We start from the raw sequence: 21,373 nt of genomic DNA, 5'->3' as shown, positions 1-21,373 counted from the left end.
ATCTGGTTTCTGTACAAATTGTAAATAGCCTTTCCCTCCCTGTTGGACAAGAAGAGAATAGAAGCTTTCGTAATGTGGTGCTACAGAAGAATGCTGAAGATAAGATGGGTATATCATATAATTAATGAGGAGGTATTGAATAGGATTGGGGAGAATAGAAGTTTGTGGCACAACTTGACTAGAAGAAGGGATCGGTTGGTGGGACATGTTCTCAGGCATCAAGGGATCACCAATTTAGTATTGGAGGGAAGCATAGAGGGTAAAAATCGTAGAGGGAGACCAAGAGATGAATACACTAAATAGATTGAGAAGGATGTAGGTTGCAGTAGGTACTAGGAGATGAAGAAGCTTCCACAGGATAGAGTAGCATGGAGAGCTGCATCAAACCAGTCTCAGGACTGAAGACCACAATAACAACAACTTTCTACTTATCTTCATTATCTCTTTGTTGTTGTCGACGGCTCAAAGTCTTGACTAGTGGTACATTGTTGCAGCTGAAATTTCGATTTTGTAGGTTCTTGATGACTAAATAACTGATGAAAGTTTTTCCTGTATTAGTCTTGAAATTTGTTCTTTGTCACATCTTTCGACAGCACACCATTTTTGCATTTTCCAAATTCGAAAGAAACCATAATTTCACTGTTGGTGACAAACTTTGAAAACGTGTACTTCCATCAGAGGCATGCCCGCCACTATCTGCATTCTACGGTACTCACATTATTCCGAAGAATTTACAAAGCAAAAGAGTTTACAAACTTTCTTTACCAAAGAGGAATCTTCGCTAAAATATATCATTATTTTGTAAATCAATCTAGAATTAAATTTAATAATTTGACTTAGATTGTACAATTAATTATATGAATTTTAATTATACCACAAATTATGTAATTTCAAATATTTTTAAAAGAAGAGTAACTTTAACTGTTAGTACATCCCCATTGTAATATAAATATTTTTTTTATACATTGTAGCCTGAAATATAATACATCGTATTCAAAATCATATGGATTCTTTTTAATGAAACAGCTGAGATAATTTTAACGCATGTAAGAATCGATCTTATACATGGTACCGGTCATCTCTATACAAAAAAAGGTAATGTTAGAGGAGGGCGATTCATTATAAGAACATGCAAAATATTTGTGTGCGCAATATCTAGCCAGATGTGTAAAATTAGTTTTCGTTATTTCGGTTTCACAAAATAATTTTGCCGACCGATAAATTTCTTTTCATATGAGTTACATGCTCTGTTCAGGCAGGGAAAAGAAGGGAACGTCTGAGACTGCGAGTAAAATGTAACAATCAATACACCTGCATAGTCCACCTCATCGACCAAAAACTTTACAACTTGAAGTCTCATAGGTAAATGTCATGTAACAAGTATTTAAACATCACGTGCATACTGTAAACAAAAGGGAGAAGTAGTACAAGGAGAGTAGGAAGGACAATTTACGTTCAAATTTAGAATATAACTGATCCCCACAGGTCGTAAATATTAAAAACTGACATGTTACTATAGTTAAAGATTTATACGAAATATCAAAATATTCTGCAATTCGCCGGCCGCGGTGGCCGTGCGGTTCTAGGCGCTCCAGTCCGGAGCCGCGCTGCTGCTACGGTCGCAGGTTCGAATCCTGCCTCGGGCATGGGTGTGTGTGATGTCCTTAGGTTAGTTAAGTTTAAGTAGTTCTAAGTTCTAGGGGACTAATGACCACAGCAGTTGAGTCCCATAGTGCTCAGAGCCATTTGAACCATTTGAGCCATTCTGCAATTCAAATCAATATACACATTACACACAAGGAGGTACGATAATCCCTTTAAACATCATGCCGACAGTAGCTGCCCCTTGGGCAGGTAACATTGGAACAACCTTAAAACAGCAATTAATCTAAAACAGAAAGAGAAATTCGTGTACACTCTTGCATAGATAAAAGTTTTACAGAACATCAGTTATTTAAATGAGGTTAATGCTTATTTAAATGCGGTTAATGCTCGAGCGAACTTAACGACTTTTGTTTTGTTTTACCAATTGCCTAAACATGAAAACAGTGGGTGAAACTACCTTGGTTAATGTTTATTAAAATAATAAGAGTACTTAATTAAGATAAAGTCCAAACGGGACAAATAAACTATTAAAGATGATCACACAATAAAATTTCGCTTTCTACATGAAGTACTGAGTAATAGATTCGAAATTTGACACCTAAACATTACAATGATGTAGCTTTAAGGCACTTTACAAGAACAAAGGTAACGGCCCCTTAAGAAACGCACTCAAAGTACAAAACTCAGTTCTCGCTATTTAACCAACCCGCCCTAGAGGCGCCACTGAAAGTTACTAGTAAACAGGCATCACGTACTCCTTCCCGTGAGATTACAAGAACGGATGTTCACCATGAAATCCATTTAGGTAAGAACTCCTTGGTTCTGGTTCCCACATAGCTTTCCATCCACCGCGGAGCCAGGTGGAAATTTCAGAGGAGTGACACCTCTTTCCGTTGTGCGGCGAACGTGCGATTCCGACAGCACAGAACAACACTTCACCAGGCCGCACTCGCCCGGCTGGAATCTAGTATTTACTTCCACGCTCCGCCTAATCTCTGAGGCATAACTCTGCTTTTTTACTGCAAGAGCACACAGCGACAAGCCCATATGATTTCATCGGCATGACTCTTGTATCTTGGGTTATATCGGGAGCTCTTCTTACAAAGTGAGCTGGCAGTAAAAGAGCCGACTGCGGACATAATTCCCGCAACCTCACACGTGCGAACCGGAAGTCAAATTCCAAGGGAACGTCTCTTCTACCGCTCTTGAAGGCTTCGCGTAGGCCTCCCTCCACCTAGGCAGAATTCGCGCGACAGTGGTAACCTCTTTGAAATCGACAGAGACCGTCTCAGCACCCAAAATGTGATCGCGCTACAGAATCTTATTGTCAGTAACTGACTCCAACTGGATGTGGTATACCTGAAGACACTTGTGGACTCTTCTTCTTCTCGAAATGAAGTCATTGTCAATGCCACAGGCGGTGTTACGCGGTATTAAAGTGATGTCTCCTAAGGGCGAGTGGGTTTTGTCTGGCGTGTTTACGAATCCCCTTTACGCCACCTTCGTGCACACCAATGCTTCCTTTTTTTGTCTATTCGTAATTCAGTACATCCACCTCCGCATCTGAGTGGTCATGACGGCTGGCTACCCTGCTGAGTACCCGGGTTCGTTTCGCAGCGCTGCCAGTGATTTTTCGTCAGTGAGAGGACTGGTACAGAGTTCACTCAACCTCGTGAGTCCACCTGAGGACATACTCGACGGATTACTAGCAATTATAAGCCAAGAAACCTGACAACGACCCGGAAAGCGTTGTGCTAACCACATGTCCGTCCATAGCGCATCCGATGACTCCACTGACAGAGGACGACACTGGGGACGATCGGGGCCGATTCGCAAGTCTAGGGCCTGAACTCGGAACTTTATTTACTTATCTGCATAGTTCAGTATAACGTACTAGGTTCTATTAGTCAAATATTCTTCGAGCCAATCATTTATTTGCGACGCCATCCCCTCATGAACGTATCTTAGTTGCAATTGATGGTATAGTATAGTGTCGAACGGCTGTTGACAGTTCTACACGAAAATTTGTCTACTTTTGCTTATTTTCATTCGCTTATGACGTTTGGTTTTATGTTTATGGATAACTCTTCCCATTCTCAAAGGATATTTTTGGCTCAGAAACGGGCGGTTCGGCCAATAACTGGTGTTAAGTTCGCCAACCTCCTGTCGACCCCTGTTCACTAGTCTGGATATTCTGACATTGACCTCTCAATATATCTATTCTTTACTGTCGTTTCTTGTTAATAATATCAGCTTGTACCCAAGAATTAGCAGCTTTTACTCAGTTAATACTACGCAGAAATCCATTCGGCGTTTGGATCGCACTTCCCTTCACTCTTGTGCAGAAATGTGTGCAGTATACTGATGCATCCATTTTCAATAAGCTACGATAAGAATTCAGAAATTTTAGCAGTAATCCTCATAGGTCACTTCTTCTATTCTGTCGAGGAGTTGCTTGAAAAATTAAAGTGATTCCTGTGTTATATTGTTTATTGCGTTTACATAAATTCATTACTTGTCTTTTTTTGGGTTCATAGACATTTTATTTTACCTGTTTCACTTTTATGTTGTAATGGCAAGTACTGACATGTTCCATAACCTTGGGAATTTGCTCCACAATTTGGTTCTGAGGAACTTGACGTGTAAAATAAAATTAAAAAAACTCAATGGACTGTACCTATTCACTTGCGGCTTTTCCCAATTGTGTTTCAGACGAGTGTTTTTTCCGGTTATCTGCATTTTCTTTCAGGATAATTTCCTTTCCTCAAGGTAGTTTATATTATTAGTATTTAGAATACAATATAAATTCGTAAAACAGAGGGACATTACTGATATTGGTCTGCAATACTGTGTATACCTTCTCTTGTCCTTCAGTACAACTGAATTTTGCTCTTTCACTAGTACACCGAGAGAATCCCGATTAATATCAATTAGCGAAGGGGTTATTTCACATAATATTCCCTGTAAGACCTAATAGGAATCCCATCAGTGCCCGGTAATTTCTTTATTTTGAGGAGCATTATTGATTTGGAGTACCGAGAACACTTATCTTACTTTCATACTTTCTATGAAAAAGTGTATAAAAATAAAGAATATAAAAGTAAAGAATATAAAAAAACACGCTCCACAAAAGAATTATGCGAGTGGAACGCAAATCAATAGATATAATGTTGGTGTAAAGACAAACAAATTATTACAGTGTCAGAAGAATTGGATGATTTATTCAAGAGAAAAAGCTTCGCAAATTGAGAAAGTCAAGGCTTTGGTCAACCTCTGGCCCTTACACAAGCAGTTTTCTGCTTGGCATTTATTTACAGTTGTTTAATGTCCTGCTGAGGGATATCGTGCCAAATTCTGTCCAACCGGCGAATTATGTCGTCAAAATCCCGAGCTGGTTGGAGTGCCCTGCCCATAATGCTCGAAGCACTCTCAATCGGGGAGAGATCCGTCGACATTGGTGGCCAATGTAGGGTTTGGCAAGCACGAAGAGAAGCAGCAGAAACTCCCGTCGTATGTGAGCGGACATTATGTTGCTGAAATGTAAGGATGGTTCGCCACTAAAGGCAATGAAACAGTAATAGCACCCCGGACCATCACTTCTGGCTATCAGGCCATATGGCAGGTGACAGTCAGGTTGATATTCCACCACCGTCCGAGGTGTCTCTAGTCAAGTCTTTAGCATGGAACCTAATTGAGTGTAGTAGAATTTTTTCAGTGATGTCTCCCGCTTCGAACTGAACCCCAGTAACCAACGAAGACGGGTCTGGAGAAGACACTGGCAGTGGTGGCCTACCAACCTGACAGTCGTGCGCCACACGGCCCGACAGTCTGGAACGCCATTTATTTTCGTAGCAGGACACCTTAGGTCGTCATCCACGGCTCTCTTACAGCACAGCGGTAGGTCGGCGATATTCTACACTCCGTTTTGTTGTTCTCCATGGCAAGCCATACCGGGCATGCATTTCAGAAAGGTAATCAGCCTGCACACTGCGAGAGTGTCTGTTCCTTGTCTTCTTGCTTGTCAAACCCTACCTTGGCCAGCAAGGTCAACTCATCTCTCACCCCACTGAGAACATTTGGAGCATTGTCAACAGAGCTCTACAGACTTCTCGGGATTTTCATGATTTAACCCCAAATAGACAGACTTTGGCACGAAATCCATAAAGAAGTCATCCAACAACTTTGTCACTCAGTGCTAACCGAGTAACGTCTTGCATGAGGGCCAAAGGAGACCTAACGCGTTATTGACTTGCTTAGTATGTGAAGATCCTTCTCTTGAGTACATCATCCAGTTTTTCAATAATGATAATCATTTTTTTGTACATGTACGCCACATCTACCGGTATTCGTCCCATTTGGATGACTCATTCGTCCTGTCATTTTTTTTCTTCGAGTGTACATTTTTGTGTTTCCGCGACCATCATGCAGTTGTTCAAATGGTTCAAATCGCTCTGAGCACTATGGGACTTAACAGCTGTGGTCATCAGTCCCCTAGAACTTAGAACTACTTAAACCTAACTAACCTAAGGACATCACACACATCCATGCCCGAGGCAGGATTCGAACCTGCGACTGTAGCAGTCGCGTGGTTCCGGACTGAGCGCCTAGAACCGCTAGACCACCGCGGCCGGGGCAGTTGTAGGAGCCTCAGTCTTGAATACATGTTTGAACGTAGTATTTAATATTGCGGCGATAATTTGAACAAAGTCCCTCTACTAACAAGAAAATAGTAGTATAACGTAGACGACTGCTTAGCTAGAAAAGCCTTCGTGTATACATCTGTCTGGTTTTCTCTCCAGGTCCAACATGGCTTCCAGTGGTGGGCAACTATTGGGGCATCCGCCGTCTGGGCGAAAAGTTCGGATCGCAGCACGAGGCATACGCGTACCTCGCCCAGAAGTATGGGTCTCCCCTGGTGGGCCTTCGTCTGGGCGGCGACTTGACCGTCATCGTCTCCACCAAGGACCTGATACGCGAAGTGCTCACGCGACCCGAATTTGAAGGACGGCCCCAAAACTTCTTTGCGTACCTTCGCAACTTGGGGCAGCGAAGAGGTGAGTTGCACCGCCGTAAATGTAATTCAGCAACGCTGCAAGAAGTTGCAAGTGACGCAATCAATCTCACGTTCGACTTCACTGTAAGGATACGCACTGAGACTAAAACCAACACCACCCTAACAGCATCTGGGATACATAAATAAAGACAAATAGGTATATCGGGGTGGTCACAGTTAAGAAAGGAAAACAAAAAATAAAGTGACTCAGTGGATAAGTGTATGACGTTAAATGTAAAGATCTGAGGTTAGATCTCAACCTGTCGTGTGTTTTTCCTGTCACTTATCGCTTATTTCACGTTTGGCATTGATTTATTTATGTGAAAATGCCAAGATGCTCTACGGTACGGAGTCTACGTTAAACTGGATCTGTTAGTTCTGGGGTCAGAGGAAGACAAGAGCAACACGACCAGAGGCTACAGGACCAGGACTAGTAAGGCAATGCGATGTTCAAACCACCCTTCAGGAGGAGGACACACTACTTTGTTACGTCAAAATTATCAGACGTGTACCACTTGTTTCAAAAAGTAAAGGATTAAAATGTTTCTTCTTCTTTGTATGGAAATGACAATTATTTATGAATCACTGTAAGTTGAGTGCCAGTAACGTGTTTTCCTTTAATACAATTCGACAGGGTCATGCCTTATGTTAGGAACAAAAACATGCAGGCCGAAGCGAATAATTAGAATTTGTATCAGTGTCGCTTCGAACCCATGCCTCCTGCTCACTGGACAGGTGCGCTAACCGCTTCGGCTCCCTGCCACAGTGCCTTTGCTGAACTGCATGGACTACCGTAGCAAGGGTCCCTCCTCAATTCAAATTCCCATTCATGCTTCAGCCCACTTGGTATTCCCTCTATATTCGAACAGCATTGTAGAAGCTGTCCGACTGTACTGGAACAGCACATCAGTATCGAGCTAACGGGGGATCTTGTCTGAACCGCAGGCGCCAAAGTTTTAACCAAATGGAACTGTATGGATCCAGAGTCTTTTAAGTCTGAGGTGCTATTACAATAAAGCTGGGGAGTCTCTGCAATGCTGTTCGTTTTTAGGGGGAGTATAAAGTGGCTAAAGCATGAGTTGGAATTTGGACTGAGGACGGAGGCGTGCTAGGGTAGATCGTGCAGTTGCAGAAAGCCACTGTGCCAGGGTGGCGTAGTGGTCAACGCATCTGCCCAGTGAGCGGGCGACGCTGGTTTCAATCCTGTCCTTGGTACAAATTTTCATTCGTCGCTTCAGTCTGCATTTGTACATGATAGATGTTTCAGAATTTATAAAATGCTCTGGAATCAAATAGTTTCATTTGATATATTTAATTTGTATTAATCTGTTTTGCCTAATTTCCACGACGATGGTCGGCTGCAGTGACCGAGCGGTTCTAGGCGCTTCAGTCTGGAACCGCGCGACTGCCTCGGGCATGGATGTGTGTGATGTCCTTAGGTTAGTTAGGTTTCAGTAGTTCTAAGTCTAGGGGACTGATGACCTCACATGTTAAGTCCCATAGTGCTCAGAGCCATTTTTTCCACGACAATGTTCCTGTGACTTTAAGCTAAAGCGTGGTCTTCACACCTGTCCATGCTTTTCTAACAGTCTCATCATGTTCAAACACATATTCTGCTCTCTTTTTACACAATTCGCTCTAAAAACAATGTCCTAGTGATGTTGAACGGAGGATCTTGACACAGAGGTCAAGTCTAGCTTGAACAGAATTTCATTAACGCTTAAGTATCAGAAAGTTTCATCAAAAGTTATCAAAGAATACAAATAATGTAATTACAAAACTACATTAATAAAAGTAACTTTACCACTGTGGGTAGTATCAAATTAAATGGACGACTGCATATCCCTATTTGTGCAGCTCACGAATACCAAATAAAGAAACAAAATACAAATCAGAATTAAATCAGCAACTCAGGTTGCATACCTGAAACATATGAGAATCGAGCTAACCAGATTACAGATCACTCTGCAGCCGACTGTGAAAACTTACATCTCGTCAATATCAGTGAAGTGTGTCAAACCGCCCCAGATCAGATGGCGTGAATCTTCCGACATCTCTGACAAACTGTCCCCCCCCCCCTCCCCCCCCCCCCCCCCAACGTCAAAATGTTTCTTATTCCTGCCTATCTTTTAACCTTTCAAAAATTAAACGTAGAGAGGACGACTCCAAACTATCGCCAATGTGACGGACCAGAAATATATCAAAATTAACAAAAAATTGGACAAAGAAAAGCAAATTTTCAATTTTTGCTTACAATGGCCCATTTTACCACTGCCACGTTGGCACTAGGCTGAAGTACAGTTACCTTGATTGGTCTGCCGGTAGGTTTCGTGCGCTAAGTGACATAAAGCAGTCTCATTGGATAAATCGAATTTTTTGAACGAAGCGGAAGAGACGTTTCTACGTTAACCGCGGTGCCAGGGCCTTCGAAGTTAGCACAGAAATTCAAAAATTTTGTGTTCAAATCATCAGAAGGGGATGAGAAGGGGCACGGCATACACTGTCCAGCACATAGGTAGCGGTCGGCCGTATTAAAACAAAAGCAGCGAAGCTGGCCTGAGCTTGGCCTCTGCGAAGGTTGCTCAACACCCCAGGGAGACATGCTTGACCTAATGAGATTCACAGACTGCCCTCTGCTGACAAGTCAGACCTGAGAGCATACCTGTTCCACCTGAACCTGTAGGTGCGCATGGAGCTCTCTCTCCAAGTGTCCACAAATGTAACCAAAAAATAGTGGTAAAAAATGAATAGATATTCTACAGCGATTTGTGACAGTAATTTAACACACTGTTATTAATTTTGACGTTTTGTTCTCGTATAGTCCAAAGATAGCAGTAGATTTGAAGCAGTTATTTTCTTCTCTTCATTTCTAATCCCTCGGAAGCACATGAACTTCTTACACTGCCTGCTCAAGCTGAGCAGGTCGCAGTTTCAAAACGAAATGGCGCGAAACAACTAGCTCCAGATCATCTGCTCCGTGTGTAGCACTACACTAGAGAAAAGGATTGAGTTCCTGTGGAAGATCGATAACCGAACGATTCATGCAGACTGGAATTTCTTTGGTTCCTCGCTAAATTCACATATTTTTTCAGATTTCATTCTGGTCAAACGTTATCTACATTTTGGGGAGTAGCTGATCATTGTTAACCTAGCGTTATGCAACATTGTCATCTTTGGTGAAAGTACTGCGTCGACATCAACACGTCAGCATGTTATTGTATTGATTAAAGTTTTGCCAATATTGACATCAGTCTTCAGGTGGGTGGTGCATTTACATCACTCTGAGGAAGGCCACCTGTTGGTTTGGTCAAAACATTGATCTATATAACAGCTCATCATGGTCACATATCCGGGAAAGTTTTAATGAAGAGCGTATTACTACTTCTCATTTCCTTCTTAATTTGATACCAAAGACTTTATATACATTTACCCCCTTGACGATACAACCGAGGGAATCGAGTACAAATTTCCAGCATTCTGGTTTGCGTTCACGCAAAGTCATACTAACAATTACTTATTCATAAACAGAAACGTCCAAGCTGACTCGGTGTATGTACAAGACCGTGGATTTACCGTGGGGAGGAATGGGGTTCAAATCCCCGTCCTGCTATTCTGATTTCCCTAAATCGAATAAGGCATAAGCCGAACCTATGGCTTTCCCTGAGGACCATGAGATCAGGTTCTACTCAAACCTTACAATAGGGAACTACCGCACGGTATACACAACACTACGCAACGAAATGCTATTTTCAGCACTTAACTAACTGTACAACTGTACTTTCTCAAATAGAATACAGTACATCAAACATCCTCGATTATCCAAAAACACTTGTTTCTCAACTACCTTCTCTCTCTCTCTCTCTCTCTCTCTCTCTCTTTCTCACACAAACACGCACACACACACACACACATACCAAATACATTCACACAAAAATCCTGTAATTTCTCGCCCATTACATGCAGCACAAAAAGTCAATCCAACATTCATAATTAGCTCCATACTGGACAAAACAAAACCGATGAACAGATTACGTGAAACGGTGTTTTGTGTGTGTGTGTGTGTGTGTGTGTGTGTGTGTATGTATTTGTAGACGAATGCTGTGAACTCTCCCAAGTACAGCAAATTGCAGGCTGAGACGTAACACACGTCAACTTCCCAACGAGGCTACTTACGAACGTCGTATCCCCTGTCACCGCAGATATGAAGCACGGCGACCTTACGGAACTTAAAAGATCACGGGTTGCATTTCATTTGTGCGGGGTGTTCAAAAAGTCTCTCCGCAGTGTCGTATGACTGTTAGCCGCGCCCGTCCTATTATTGTTCGCTTGCCTGGGTTACTTCCCAGGTGGACTCTCCCAACATTCCACTGTTTCGTTTATATCAGTCAGCGTCGGTAGTATCGTTGGTGTGTGTCGTTATGTGTTGACGTGAACGTTTAAGTTTAGTTCCTTTGTTCGTTTGTTTCGTTTTTGTCACTGTTAAAATGCTAACCATTGAAGAACGCGTGTTCTTAGTCGAAAAAGTGTCAAAGCTGGCGGTAAATACATAGTTTCAGTTCGTCAAACATTTAATTCAGTTTTCCCGGAGACAACATTCCCACATCGTGATACTGTGCGAGATTTGATTAACAAATTTCGAGGTACAGGTTCAGTGACAGATGCACCGAGAAGTGGTAGTCCTAGCGTTTTGTCTGAGGATAAACTACTCGACATTTCCGATAAAATGTCCATGAGTTCGAACAAGTCAGCAAGAAAACTCTCCCAGGAAATCAATGTTAGTGTCGGAACGGCCCACATAGCTGTAAGAAAAAATTAGAACTTTTCCCATACAAAGTGACAGTCGCGCAAGAACTGAAAAATACTGATCATGGCAGGAGACTGCATTATTGTCAATGGTTCAAAAATTTCGTTCAACAAAATGGAAGGGATATTCTTAATGAAACGTTTTTCACTGATGAGGCGTGGTTTCATTTATCCGGGTACATGAACTCGCAAAATTCTGGTATGTGGAGTACTGCAAATCCATTGTGTATTCATGAGGAACCACTTCATTCTGTGAAAATAAGAGTTTGGATTGCAATTTATAGACGTCGGATTGTGGGTCCCATACTTTTCAGCGAAACAATAAACGCACAACGATAATGCAGTGATATTCTGTACCCATTCATAGGAGAACTTTTGTTAAATGAAATACTGAACGGTTATTTTCAACAAGATGGTGCAAGCGCGCATACAGCTCGCGTTTCAATGTCACTGCTCGCTGATGTTTTTGGTGATAGCATAATTTCACAGGGACTTTGGCCTCCACGATCGCCTGACCTAACACCACCTGACTTTTTCTTGTAGGGTGCAGCAAAAACAACTGTCTATAAAAACCGTCCAAAATCCATCGATGAATTGAAAACTGCAATATCCACTTTCACTGCTTCTGTTACAAAAGAAATGTTACATATTGTCTTTGAAAACATGATTAGACGAATTGAATTGTGTATTCAACAACATGGGGGACACTTTCAACATTTAATGTGGAAATCTGTAAGTAAAAATGAATATTCAGTAAATTAATAACTTGTATTTCACTGAGTTTCATTTCGGTATATTCACTGCGGCATACGGCACGCGCGGATAACAATCATACGGCACTGCGAAGAGACTTTTTGAACGCCCCGTATAACAACCTGATTGAACACCTGACCAGTTACACAAGAAGACCGTGTGAGATTGTGTGAGTGATTCCCCTGCCTCTCGTACATCTCAGATGATCGACGACGTGAAGTCTGCCTATTTGACGTAACCAACCTCTTAGAATACTCACCGTCATTCCCACCAGCGCGCTGCCATCTTACACAGCACTCGCGTAATATTCGTGACAGTGCACCGTGCATCCAAGCCCCTTCAGCGAAATTCGGCTAAATCCCAGAGCGCAGAATCCAGTGCAAAATGAGGCACCGGCTCCAGTTCAAGGAGTTCTGATTGTTCCAAACTTAGAACAAAAGTGTCTTAACTGAATGAATTCTGAACCAAGAGTGTCCTTTCGAATCTCCCTCAACTTTCCTCCTATACTTCGCTGAGGTGCTCTCTCCCTGACACTACTGGTAATCGTAGGGCCTGGCACGAATGTCTCTCCAATGAGCGAATTATAACAGCAAACTTCGCTCCCACCAAGATCGTAAAATCTGAGCCGGCCAATTTACAGGTTAGCGCCAGTGGGAAGAGCCCTGACACTTTGTTCTCACACTCCACGGACTGTCCCGAACCCGCAAAACAGGTGAGTATGTAGCAAATGGAGAAATAGCGCTGTCTCTCTTGATCCGTTGTGGACATCGGACAGCGGCTAGTCAAATATTTAATAATGAAACAGTTTTGCAATTGAGATGTTATTTTATTTTTGCTAAAAGTTTCGGCAATTCGTTATACCATCTCCAGACCCCAAATGCACCGCCGGCCGAAGTGGCCGTGCGGTTAAAGGCGCTGCAGTCTGGAACCGCAAGACCGCTACGGTCGCAGGTTCGAATCCTGCCTCGGGCATGGATATTTGTGATGTCCTTAGGTTAGTTAGGTTTAACTAGTTATAAGTTCTAGGGGACTAATGACCTCAGCAGTTGAGTCCCATAGTGCTCAGAGCCATTTTTGAACCCAAATGCACCTCTGAGAAACAATAGATAGTGGTATACTGGGGCCATATGTTTCTGCATGTCGTGAGTTCGTAGCTCAAGTGCTTCTTTCGAAGACTGGACTACTGCTTCATAGAAAATTCAGTACTTTATGAAGTTCATTCTAAATAATCGACTACAGCTCTAAAGTAACAATGATGTATATAATTACAATACCAGAAGGAAAAATGACATTCTTCACTTCACATTAAGGTTATCTTTAAAAGGGCTTCACAAGTCTGCAACAAAAAGTTTTGATCGCTTTCGCAGTGATATAAATTGTCGGACATACAGCAAAGTAAAATTTGAAAACAAACTGAGAAAGTTTTCCCTTGACAATTCTTATTCTGTGGAAGACTTTCTATTACTAGCTTACAGAATCTGCATATCACTTCTTTTTTTGTGGAGGGGGAGACTAAAAGTTTCGTAACATTAAGACCGTAACTATATGTGCGGTTTAATTTGCTATGGGAATGTGAAATGATTCGTTTGACATCATTACGACCTATCGTGCAAAATAATCCATGTAGTATGAAACCTAAACTGATAAGTCTTTAAGCAAATTCTTCCGATTACTTTGCTGTTGACATACTGCCAAGCCATAAAACAGTGTAAAGCAAGTCGATCTGTGCATATCATGTCGATATTAAAGTAGTTTCAGCTGAGTAGTCAAAACAACATACAAAATGCGCATCTTATAGTTTTTTGGCCTAACACAGAAAAATAACCGGGAACTTTATGAAATATTTTTACGGAAATAAATCAAGAACTACAGAGAATGACCCAGAGTGTCGAACACATTTGGTTAAACAGGAAAAAGATATACGTTACGTTTTGGAGAAGACGGAGATGAAAACGCAAACTCAAATCGCAAATATAAAGGAAAATCAGCAGGAGTTTCCATCCTCAGTAAGATCATTAACCGATAACCGAGATGGTTACTTTGAAAATGACAGGTTAGACTTCTTCCCCAGTCCGAGTTTGTGCTCTGTCTCGAGTGACCTCGTCGTTGACACGACGATGTGCCCGAATATTCCTTCCTTTCTTTCTCCTTATGTGTATGTCGGGTTGGGTTGAGCGTGCAACAATGAGCTGATGGAGAAATGGTTTGGCTGCGCAGGTATTTCGTTGGTTGACGGCAAGCTGTGGCAGGAACAGCGCGCTTTCGCAATGCGTCACCTGCGTTCGTTGGGATTCAATGGGGCAGCCATGCAGGCTCAAGTGGAGGAGGAGGTTCGCGCCCTGCTGGAAGAACTGAGCGACAGCTGTGGGAGGCCGACACAGCTCAAGAACCTGCTGCCGCCCTCCGTGCTCAACGTCATTCTCCAATTCTGCGCTGGTGAGTACACCCAACCATTCAAGTACTGCTACTTAGAGTCTACTGAGGTGACTAAAGTCATGAGATACCTCCTAATATCGTGTCCGATCTCCTTTTACCTGGCTTAGTGGTCGACGTGGCATGGACTCAACAACTCGTTTTAAGTCCCTAGCAGAAATATTCACCCCTACTGCCTCTACAGCCGGACTGTAACTGCAAAAACATTGGCGGGGCAGGAATTAGTGAACGAGCTGACCTCTCGATTACGTCCTATGAATGTCTGATGGATGACCAAATCATTCGCTCAAACTGTCGAGAATACTCTTTCTAATCGTAAACAACTGTGGACGGGTGACATGGTGCATTGTCACCTATTAAGATTCCATCGTTGTTTCTGAACATAAAGTCCATGAATGGCTCAGAAAGGTCATCACGTAGCCGGACGTAACTATTTCCAGTCAATGATCCGTTCAGTTGAACCAGAGGACCCAGCCCATTCCATGTAAAAACAGCCCACACCATTCTGGAGCCACCACCAACTTGTCCTTCTTGACAACTTGGGTCCTTGCCTTCGTGAGGCCTGCGTCACACTCTAACCCTACCACACCACCTCTTACCAACTGAAATCATGACTCAACTGACCAGGCCAAGGTTTTCCAGTCTCTAGGGTCCAACCGAAATGGTCACAGGCCCAGGAAGTGCGCTACAAGCGATGTCGTGCTGTTAACAAATGCACTCGCTTCGTTCGTCTGCTGCCATAGCTCTCTAATACAGCATTTTCCCGCATTGTACTAATGGATACGTTCCTCATACATCCCACATTGATTTCTGCGATTATTTCACACAGTGTTGGTTGTCCGCTAGCACTGACAACTCCATGCAAACGCCGCTGCTCTCGGTCGTTAAGCGAAGGCCGTCGGCTACTGCGTTGTTCATGGTGAGCGATAATGCCTGAAATTTGGTACTCTCAGCACACTCTTGACACTCTGGATCTCGGTATATTGAATTCCCTATCGATTTCCGGATTGGAATATCCCATGTGCATATATCTGCATATAGCTACCCATTACTTATTTCACTTCAGTGTACATACAGGTTTATTCATCGGCATCTGCGGGGTTTCGGAAGAAGCCTGCACGAAAACAAATGACACAGAAAAATGAAACATATGACTGTGTAGAGCATCCCTTAAACTTTCCTTTCGTAATACGCGCCGTGGCGTAGTTGCAGAGCGTGCAGCTATTGGGCAACAGTTCAGAACATGGGGACATATAATCCACTCTGTACCGTCGCGTCAAATTGGCCTGTGTCCGCAGCACAGTGAACAAGTTTTCAAATCAATTCCGCTGGCGCAGCGCCTTCGCGGGTAGCAGCAGCGACTTCAATGAATTCCGTACAAATATTACGTTTGCAATGTCACAAGTAGCGCCCATTTTGTGCATCTGTGATGTGAGTTAAGAGTTTGCAGAGATGCTGTATCCACTGATATGCATCTATTTTCTGTATGTCTTTTAGTTTTTTGCACAGTGGTCTTCTGAAACCGTGGAGCTATTTACGAATAAGCCTGTGTCAATGATAAGATTCACTGATGGCATTGCTATCCTCAGTGTAAGTGAAGAAGAATTACAGTATGTGTTAAATGGAAAGAACTGTTAAATGAATACAGAATACGGGTTGACAGTAAATCGAAGAAATACGAAAGCAACGAGAAGTAGCAGAAATGAGAACAGCGAATGTGGATCAGGGAGTAGACGAAGTTAAGGAATTCTTCTACCTAGGGAGTAAAATAACACACGATGAACCTAGCAAAAAGGACATCAAAAGCAGACTACCTCTGGAAAAAAGACGTTTCTGGCCAAGAGAAGTCTGCTAGTGTCATAAACAGGCTTTAATTTGAGGAAGAAATTTCTGACAGTACGCGTTTGGAGTTCAGCATTAGTGAAACTTGGACTGTGAGGAAAGCCGAACAGAAGAAAATCAAAGCATTTGAGGTAGTATAACGTTTCCATAACTAGGTGAATGGGGAAACAAACTTTTCTTTAAGTAACGGTTGAATTTGTAAGTAAGACATGGGAGGGTGGAAACGTTGTAATTGGCAGTCCCGTTACGTAACTTCAAAGTACCTACTTTGGCTTCAGTTAGACACAAAATAACTAAAATTTAAAATGACTCCTCAACTGATTAATTTCATGGGAAGTTCGAATGAAGACTCTGTGTACTTTCTATCCAGCTATACCCGCCCAGGCGTAAGAAACATACTTGGCAGAACGACAATAATTCACTACGTGAGAGAAATTTAAACTGCCATGCTGTATGAACATTGACTTCGAAAAGATCTGATTATTATCTTCTGCGTAAAAAGTAAAGTTACTTTTTTAACAAGGTTTATAGTTCATGAAGATTCTATCTGTGGCTGTTGTCGTCTGACCGAATGTTCTAGTCAACGTAATTCTACCAGACACTGATGAGCTACAAAGAAAGTCTTTTTAACATTTATCAAGAGGATGTTGTGTACTCTTCGGAATAAAACAAGCTATTATATGAATTAATCATTATTCAACTTATGGAATTACACTTGTGGATTAAAACAGATGCTTACATGCTTGGCTGAAGATACCGAAGGGAAGAGAATAATAGTCGGTATATCAGCCATAGATACGATAGCGTTCATTGATACTACATCAATAAATTATTCCTTTGAATTTCATAGAATTACAATTCATGTTTGGGAAAAGTGATGAAACTAATAATTATCACTGTCCAATACAGTATTCATAACCTATGATGTTGTAGAGATATGCCCAAGTACATTTCTAGGCGTTACATAGCCCTCTGAATGGCAGGGGCAACGCACGATCTTAGTGTCTTCTGTGCTGCCATTAACCTGTGTCTAGTTGTATTACTGTCACTGTACAAGTCACTATTTGATAACTCCTTCATAATCACATTGTGAAACGCCAACTGAATATACCATTACGCATACCATCACTTCTGTGTTAGTTTGTTAGTTTTTGAGGGCATAAAATTTACCATAAGACATAGTACACTTTTACTACGAACAGTTACTCTTATTTGCCGATGGGTTGCTCAAAACTATCTACAAATATTAGTACTTAAGTTTTATGTAGAGGCATAGACCGTTACATCTTAGGTAATGTCATGTATAACACTATACCGACACTGTAATTGTAGCTCGGTTTTATAAGTTAATACCTTTGAGATCCAAAATTATTTGCAAAATTCACGTTGGTTTTATCCTGTTAGCTGGTTTCTGTTTCCAAGTAAGAATTTATTCGTACCAATTATTAGATTACGTAAGGTAAGTTAGTGTGTTTATCATAAAAACAACAGACAGATATCAGAGAAGTTTGGCCTGGTTTTACACAGTACACATATTCGGCCTTTACCAATAAAGATAGGTATATTAATAATTTCTTTTTTGTAGAGCAATAAAATCTCTTCCAGATATGATACTGCTAATTTCATTTGTTACACATTCATCAGTTTACTTTGGTAAAGGTAAAGTCATATTAATTTATCTCATATGCCTGTTTCTTATCAGAACATTCTGGAAATCAATGTTAAGTTATTTACTTTAGTAAAACGGTTATGCAAAACCACATTTACCACAGATTTTTAACATTTTGTTGAACAAACAAATTAAACTGACATTACAATTGAGCGTTCACAGAATTTCCTCAAAAATCTGTGTGATTTTAACGATCCTATAATAGTTTCTGCTCTAGTATGTGCAGTTATGAGTACATAATTTTAACATATTAATTTCAACAATTCACATTTATGAAATGGGCTGCATTGAACGGAAGGCTCCTCACGCAAATCAGAGGAGCAGGAGGACACTCACTTGGAGCAGTGCGCCGTGGAAATTGACGGCCGAAGTCGTGCGAGTAAAGGCTCAGCAATTTGCACATAGCCGGCCGGGGTGGCCGAGCGGTTCTAGGCGCTACAGTCTGGAACCGCGCGACCGCTACGATCGCAGCTTCGAATCCTGCCTCGGGCATGGATGTGTGTGATGTCCTTAGGTTAGTTAGGTTTAAGTAGTGCTAAGTTCCATAGTGCTCAGAGCCATTTCAACCAATTGCACATACCCTGGGATACGACGGGTTTTCCTCCCACTGATAACTCATCTCGACTCAGCACAACTATACAGATCATGACAAGTCGCCGTCACCGCTCGTAATCAGCCGTAGAGTCCATGTAAAATTACACAAGGTCATTAATACATGTAGAATCATTCTCACAACATATTTTGATCTGAGAGAGGACACGTGCTATCGCATTAAGTCCCATGGATACAACACATGACATCATCATTTTATGTAATACCTGGTATAACAGCGTGAGGATTTTAGTTGTTAATATTTTTGACTGCATCACACATATAATTAAGCATTAAGAAGAGTTCACTATGATGCTAACATGCATTCTCATCAAGACATGTACATAGTTCAAATTATATGGTATATTGTGAGCCCGTCCCCAGCGGGTTGGCTGTGAAGACGGAATTATTGTTCCTGGAGCTCTCTGAAAACAGTCTGCCAACAATCACTTTAACTTCGCTGCTCTTATTATGTATTAAGAAATGTTCATTTCATGCTAACATGCGTGCTTCTCCATATTTGTGCATAGTTCGGGTTACATGGTGTATTGTCAGTCTGCCCAAGCAGGCTGGCTGTGACGCTTGAATTATTCTTGCTGGAGCTCTCCGAAAACAGTCTGCCAATAATAACTTTAACTACGCTGGGCTTCACCAACATCTGCTTATGTCAATCACAGGGCATGGCAAAAGTGTAGTGCACTGTAATCACCACTATAGATACCACTCTCAGTGACATATCAGGACGAAAAATATTATTCAAGCAATTCTCACATCTGCAGTAACAACTTCATCTCATGTCAGTCTAACATTACTTGTCTACTACTCATCCGTTACTTTCCGTTTAGCACGTTTACAGTGTCCTGCTTCACTCATCCTTATCAACTAGCCCAAATTGTTTACTGTTCAGCATCTTTCTTGTTTACTGTCTTTACTCTTGTGACCAAGCAGCAAGCAAAATCCTAAACACTGACAATATTTAAACTTAAGTCCACACACACACACACACACACACACACACACATATATATATATATATATATATATATATATATATATATATGTGTGTGTGTGTGTGTGTGTGTGCGTGTGTGTGTGTAGCGATCAGTGCTGATTTATTTTTATCTATTACATCTGCTTCAAGGAAGACATTAATGATCATCAAACTCATCAGTTTAATCGGTATATTTTACGGCAGGTTTCCATATAATTTATGCAGTATTTATCATGGGCTGTGCTGGCGGAAGGGATGAATAGCTTCATCTTGGTATCCTGTAGAGCATGCACCAATTCGCCTGTGACGCTTTTACCCTCAAATATTTAGTTTCAAACATAAACTGCCTACCACAAGCAAAGACACTGTGACATAAAGTAATTTTTATCACAATTCTGATGAGAATGGACCGTGGATCACTAAATAAGTAAGAATTGATTGCTTAACACTATATTAAGAGTAATATCTCTTAAGATTCTCAAAGAGATATAGTCTTTATATTTTCTTGGTTTTCAGTAAATCCAGGAGGTAGCTGTTACCGTCTGATTTTCGAATGGTTTCATACGGATCCAGATATAATAAGTGCCACTTCTTCATGTTTTACCAAGGAATGGAGTAGTCTCTTTTTGCAATAGGTCTAGTATGGAATTACATCCACATGATACACAAGTTTTCGTGATACTTAATGTCCTCTTCCTCTTAGCTGCTACCAGGTATATCCCCACGTGATAAAATTTCAATTTTTACAAATTTAATCTTTATTCTTTGACTATACGTCCCATGTAAATCCTCAATACATGTTGTTGTTGTGGTCTTCAGTCCTGAGACTGGTTTGATGCAGCTCTCCATGCTACTCTATCCTGTGCAAGCTTCTTCATCTCCCAGTACCTACTGCAGCCTACATCCTTCTGAATCTGCTTAGTGTATTCATCTCTTGGTCTCCCTCTACGATTTTTACCCTCCACGCTGCCCTCCAATACTAAATTGGTGATCCCTCGATGTCTCAGAACGTGTCCTACCAACCGATCCCTTCTTCTAGTCAAGTTGTGCCACAAGCTCCTCTTCTCCCCAATTCGATTCAATACCTCCTCATTAGTAATGTGATATACCCATCTCATCTTCAGCGTTCTTCTGTAGCACCACATTTCGAAAGCTTCTATTCTCTTCTTGTCTAAACTATTTATCGTCCACGTTTCACTTCCATACATGGCTACACTCCATACAAATACTTTAAGAAACGACTTCCTGACATTTAAATCTATACTCGGTGTTAACAAATTTTTCTTCTTCAGAAACGCTTTCCTTGCCATTGCCAGTCTACATTTTGTATCCTCTCTACTTCGACTATCATCAGTTATTTTGATCCCCAAATAGCAAAACTCTTTTACTACTTTAAGTGTTTCATTTCCTAATCTAATTCCCTCAACAGCATCCGACTTATTTCGACTACATTCCATTATCCTCGTTTTGCTTTTGTTGATGTTCATCTTATATCCTCCTTTCAAGACACCATCCATTCCGTTCAACTGATCTTCCAAGTCCTTTGCTGTCTCTGACAGAATTACAATGTCATCGGGGAACCTCAAAGTTTTTATTTCTTCTCCATGGATTTTGATACCTACTCCGAACTTTT

At 41.5% G+C, this 21,373-nt stretch overlaps 1 protein-coding gene across 1 annotated transcript in view; it reads left to right on the top strand.

Annotated features, from left to right (window-relative positions):
- LOC124613504 (methyl farnesoate epoxidase-like) overlaps positions 1-21,373 on the top strand; it is a 217,605-nt gene that overhangs the window by 96,487 nt on the left and 99,745 nt on the right. Inside the window, exons 9-10 of the mRNA XM_047142212.1 lie at positions 6,405-6,659; positions 14,432-14,650. Coding sequence (XP_046998168.1) covers positions 6,405-6,659; positions 14,432-14,650 — 474 coding nt within the window. The remainder of the gene's footprint in view (positions 1-6,404; positions 6,660-14,431; positions 14,651-21,373) is intronic.

The sequence above is a fragment of the Schistocerca americana genome, chromosome 4 (assembly GCF_021461395.2).
Source record: "Schistocerca americana isolate TAMUIC-IGC-003095 chromosome 4, iqSchAmer2.1, whole genome shotgun sequence".
Classification (NCBI taxonomy): Eukaryota; Metazoa; Arthropoda; class Insecta; order Orthoptera; family Acrididae; genus Schistocerca; species Schistocerca americana.
This window is presented reverse-complemented; position numbering and strand designations above follow the sequence as displayed.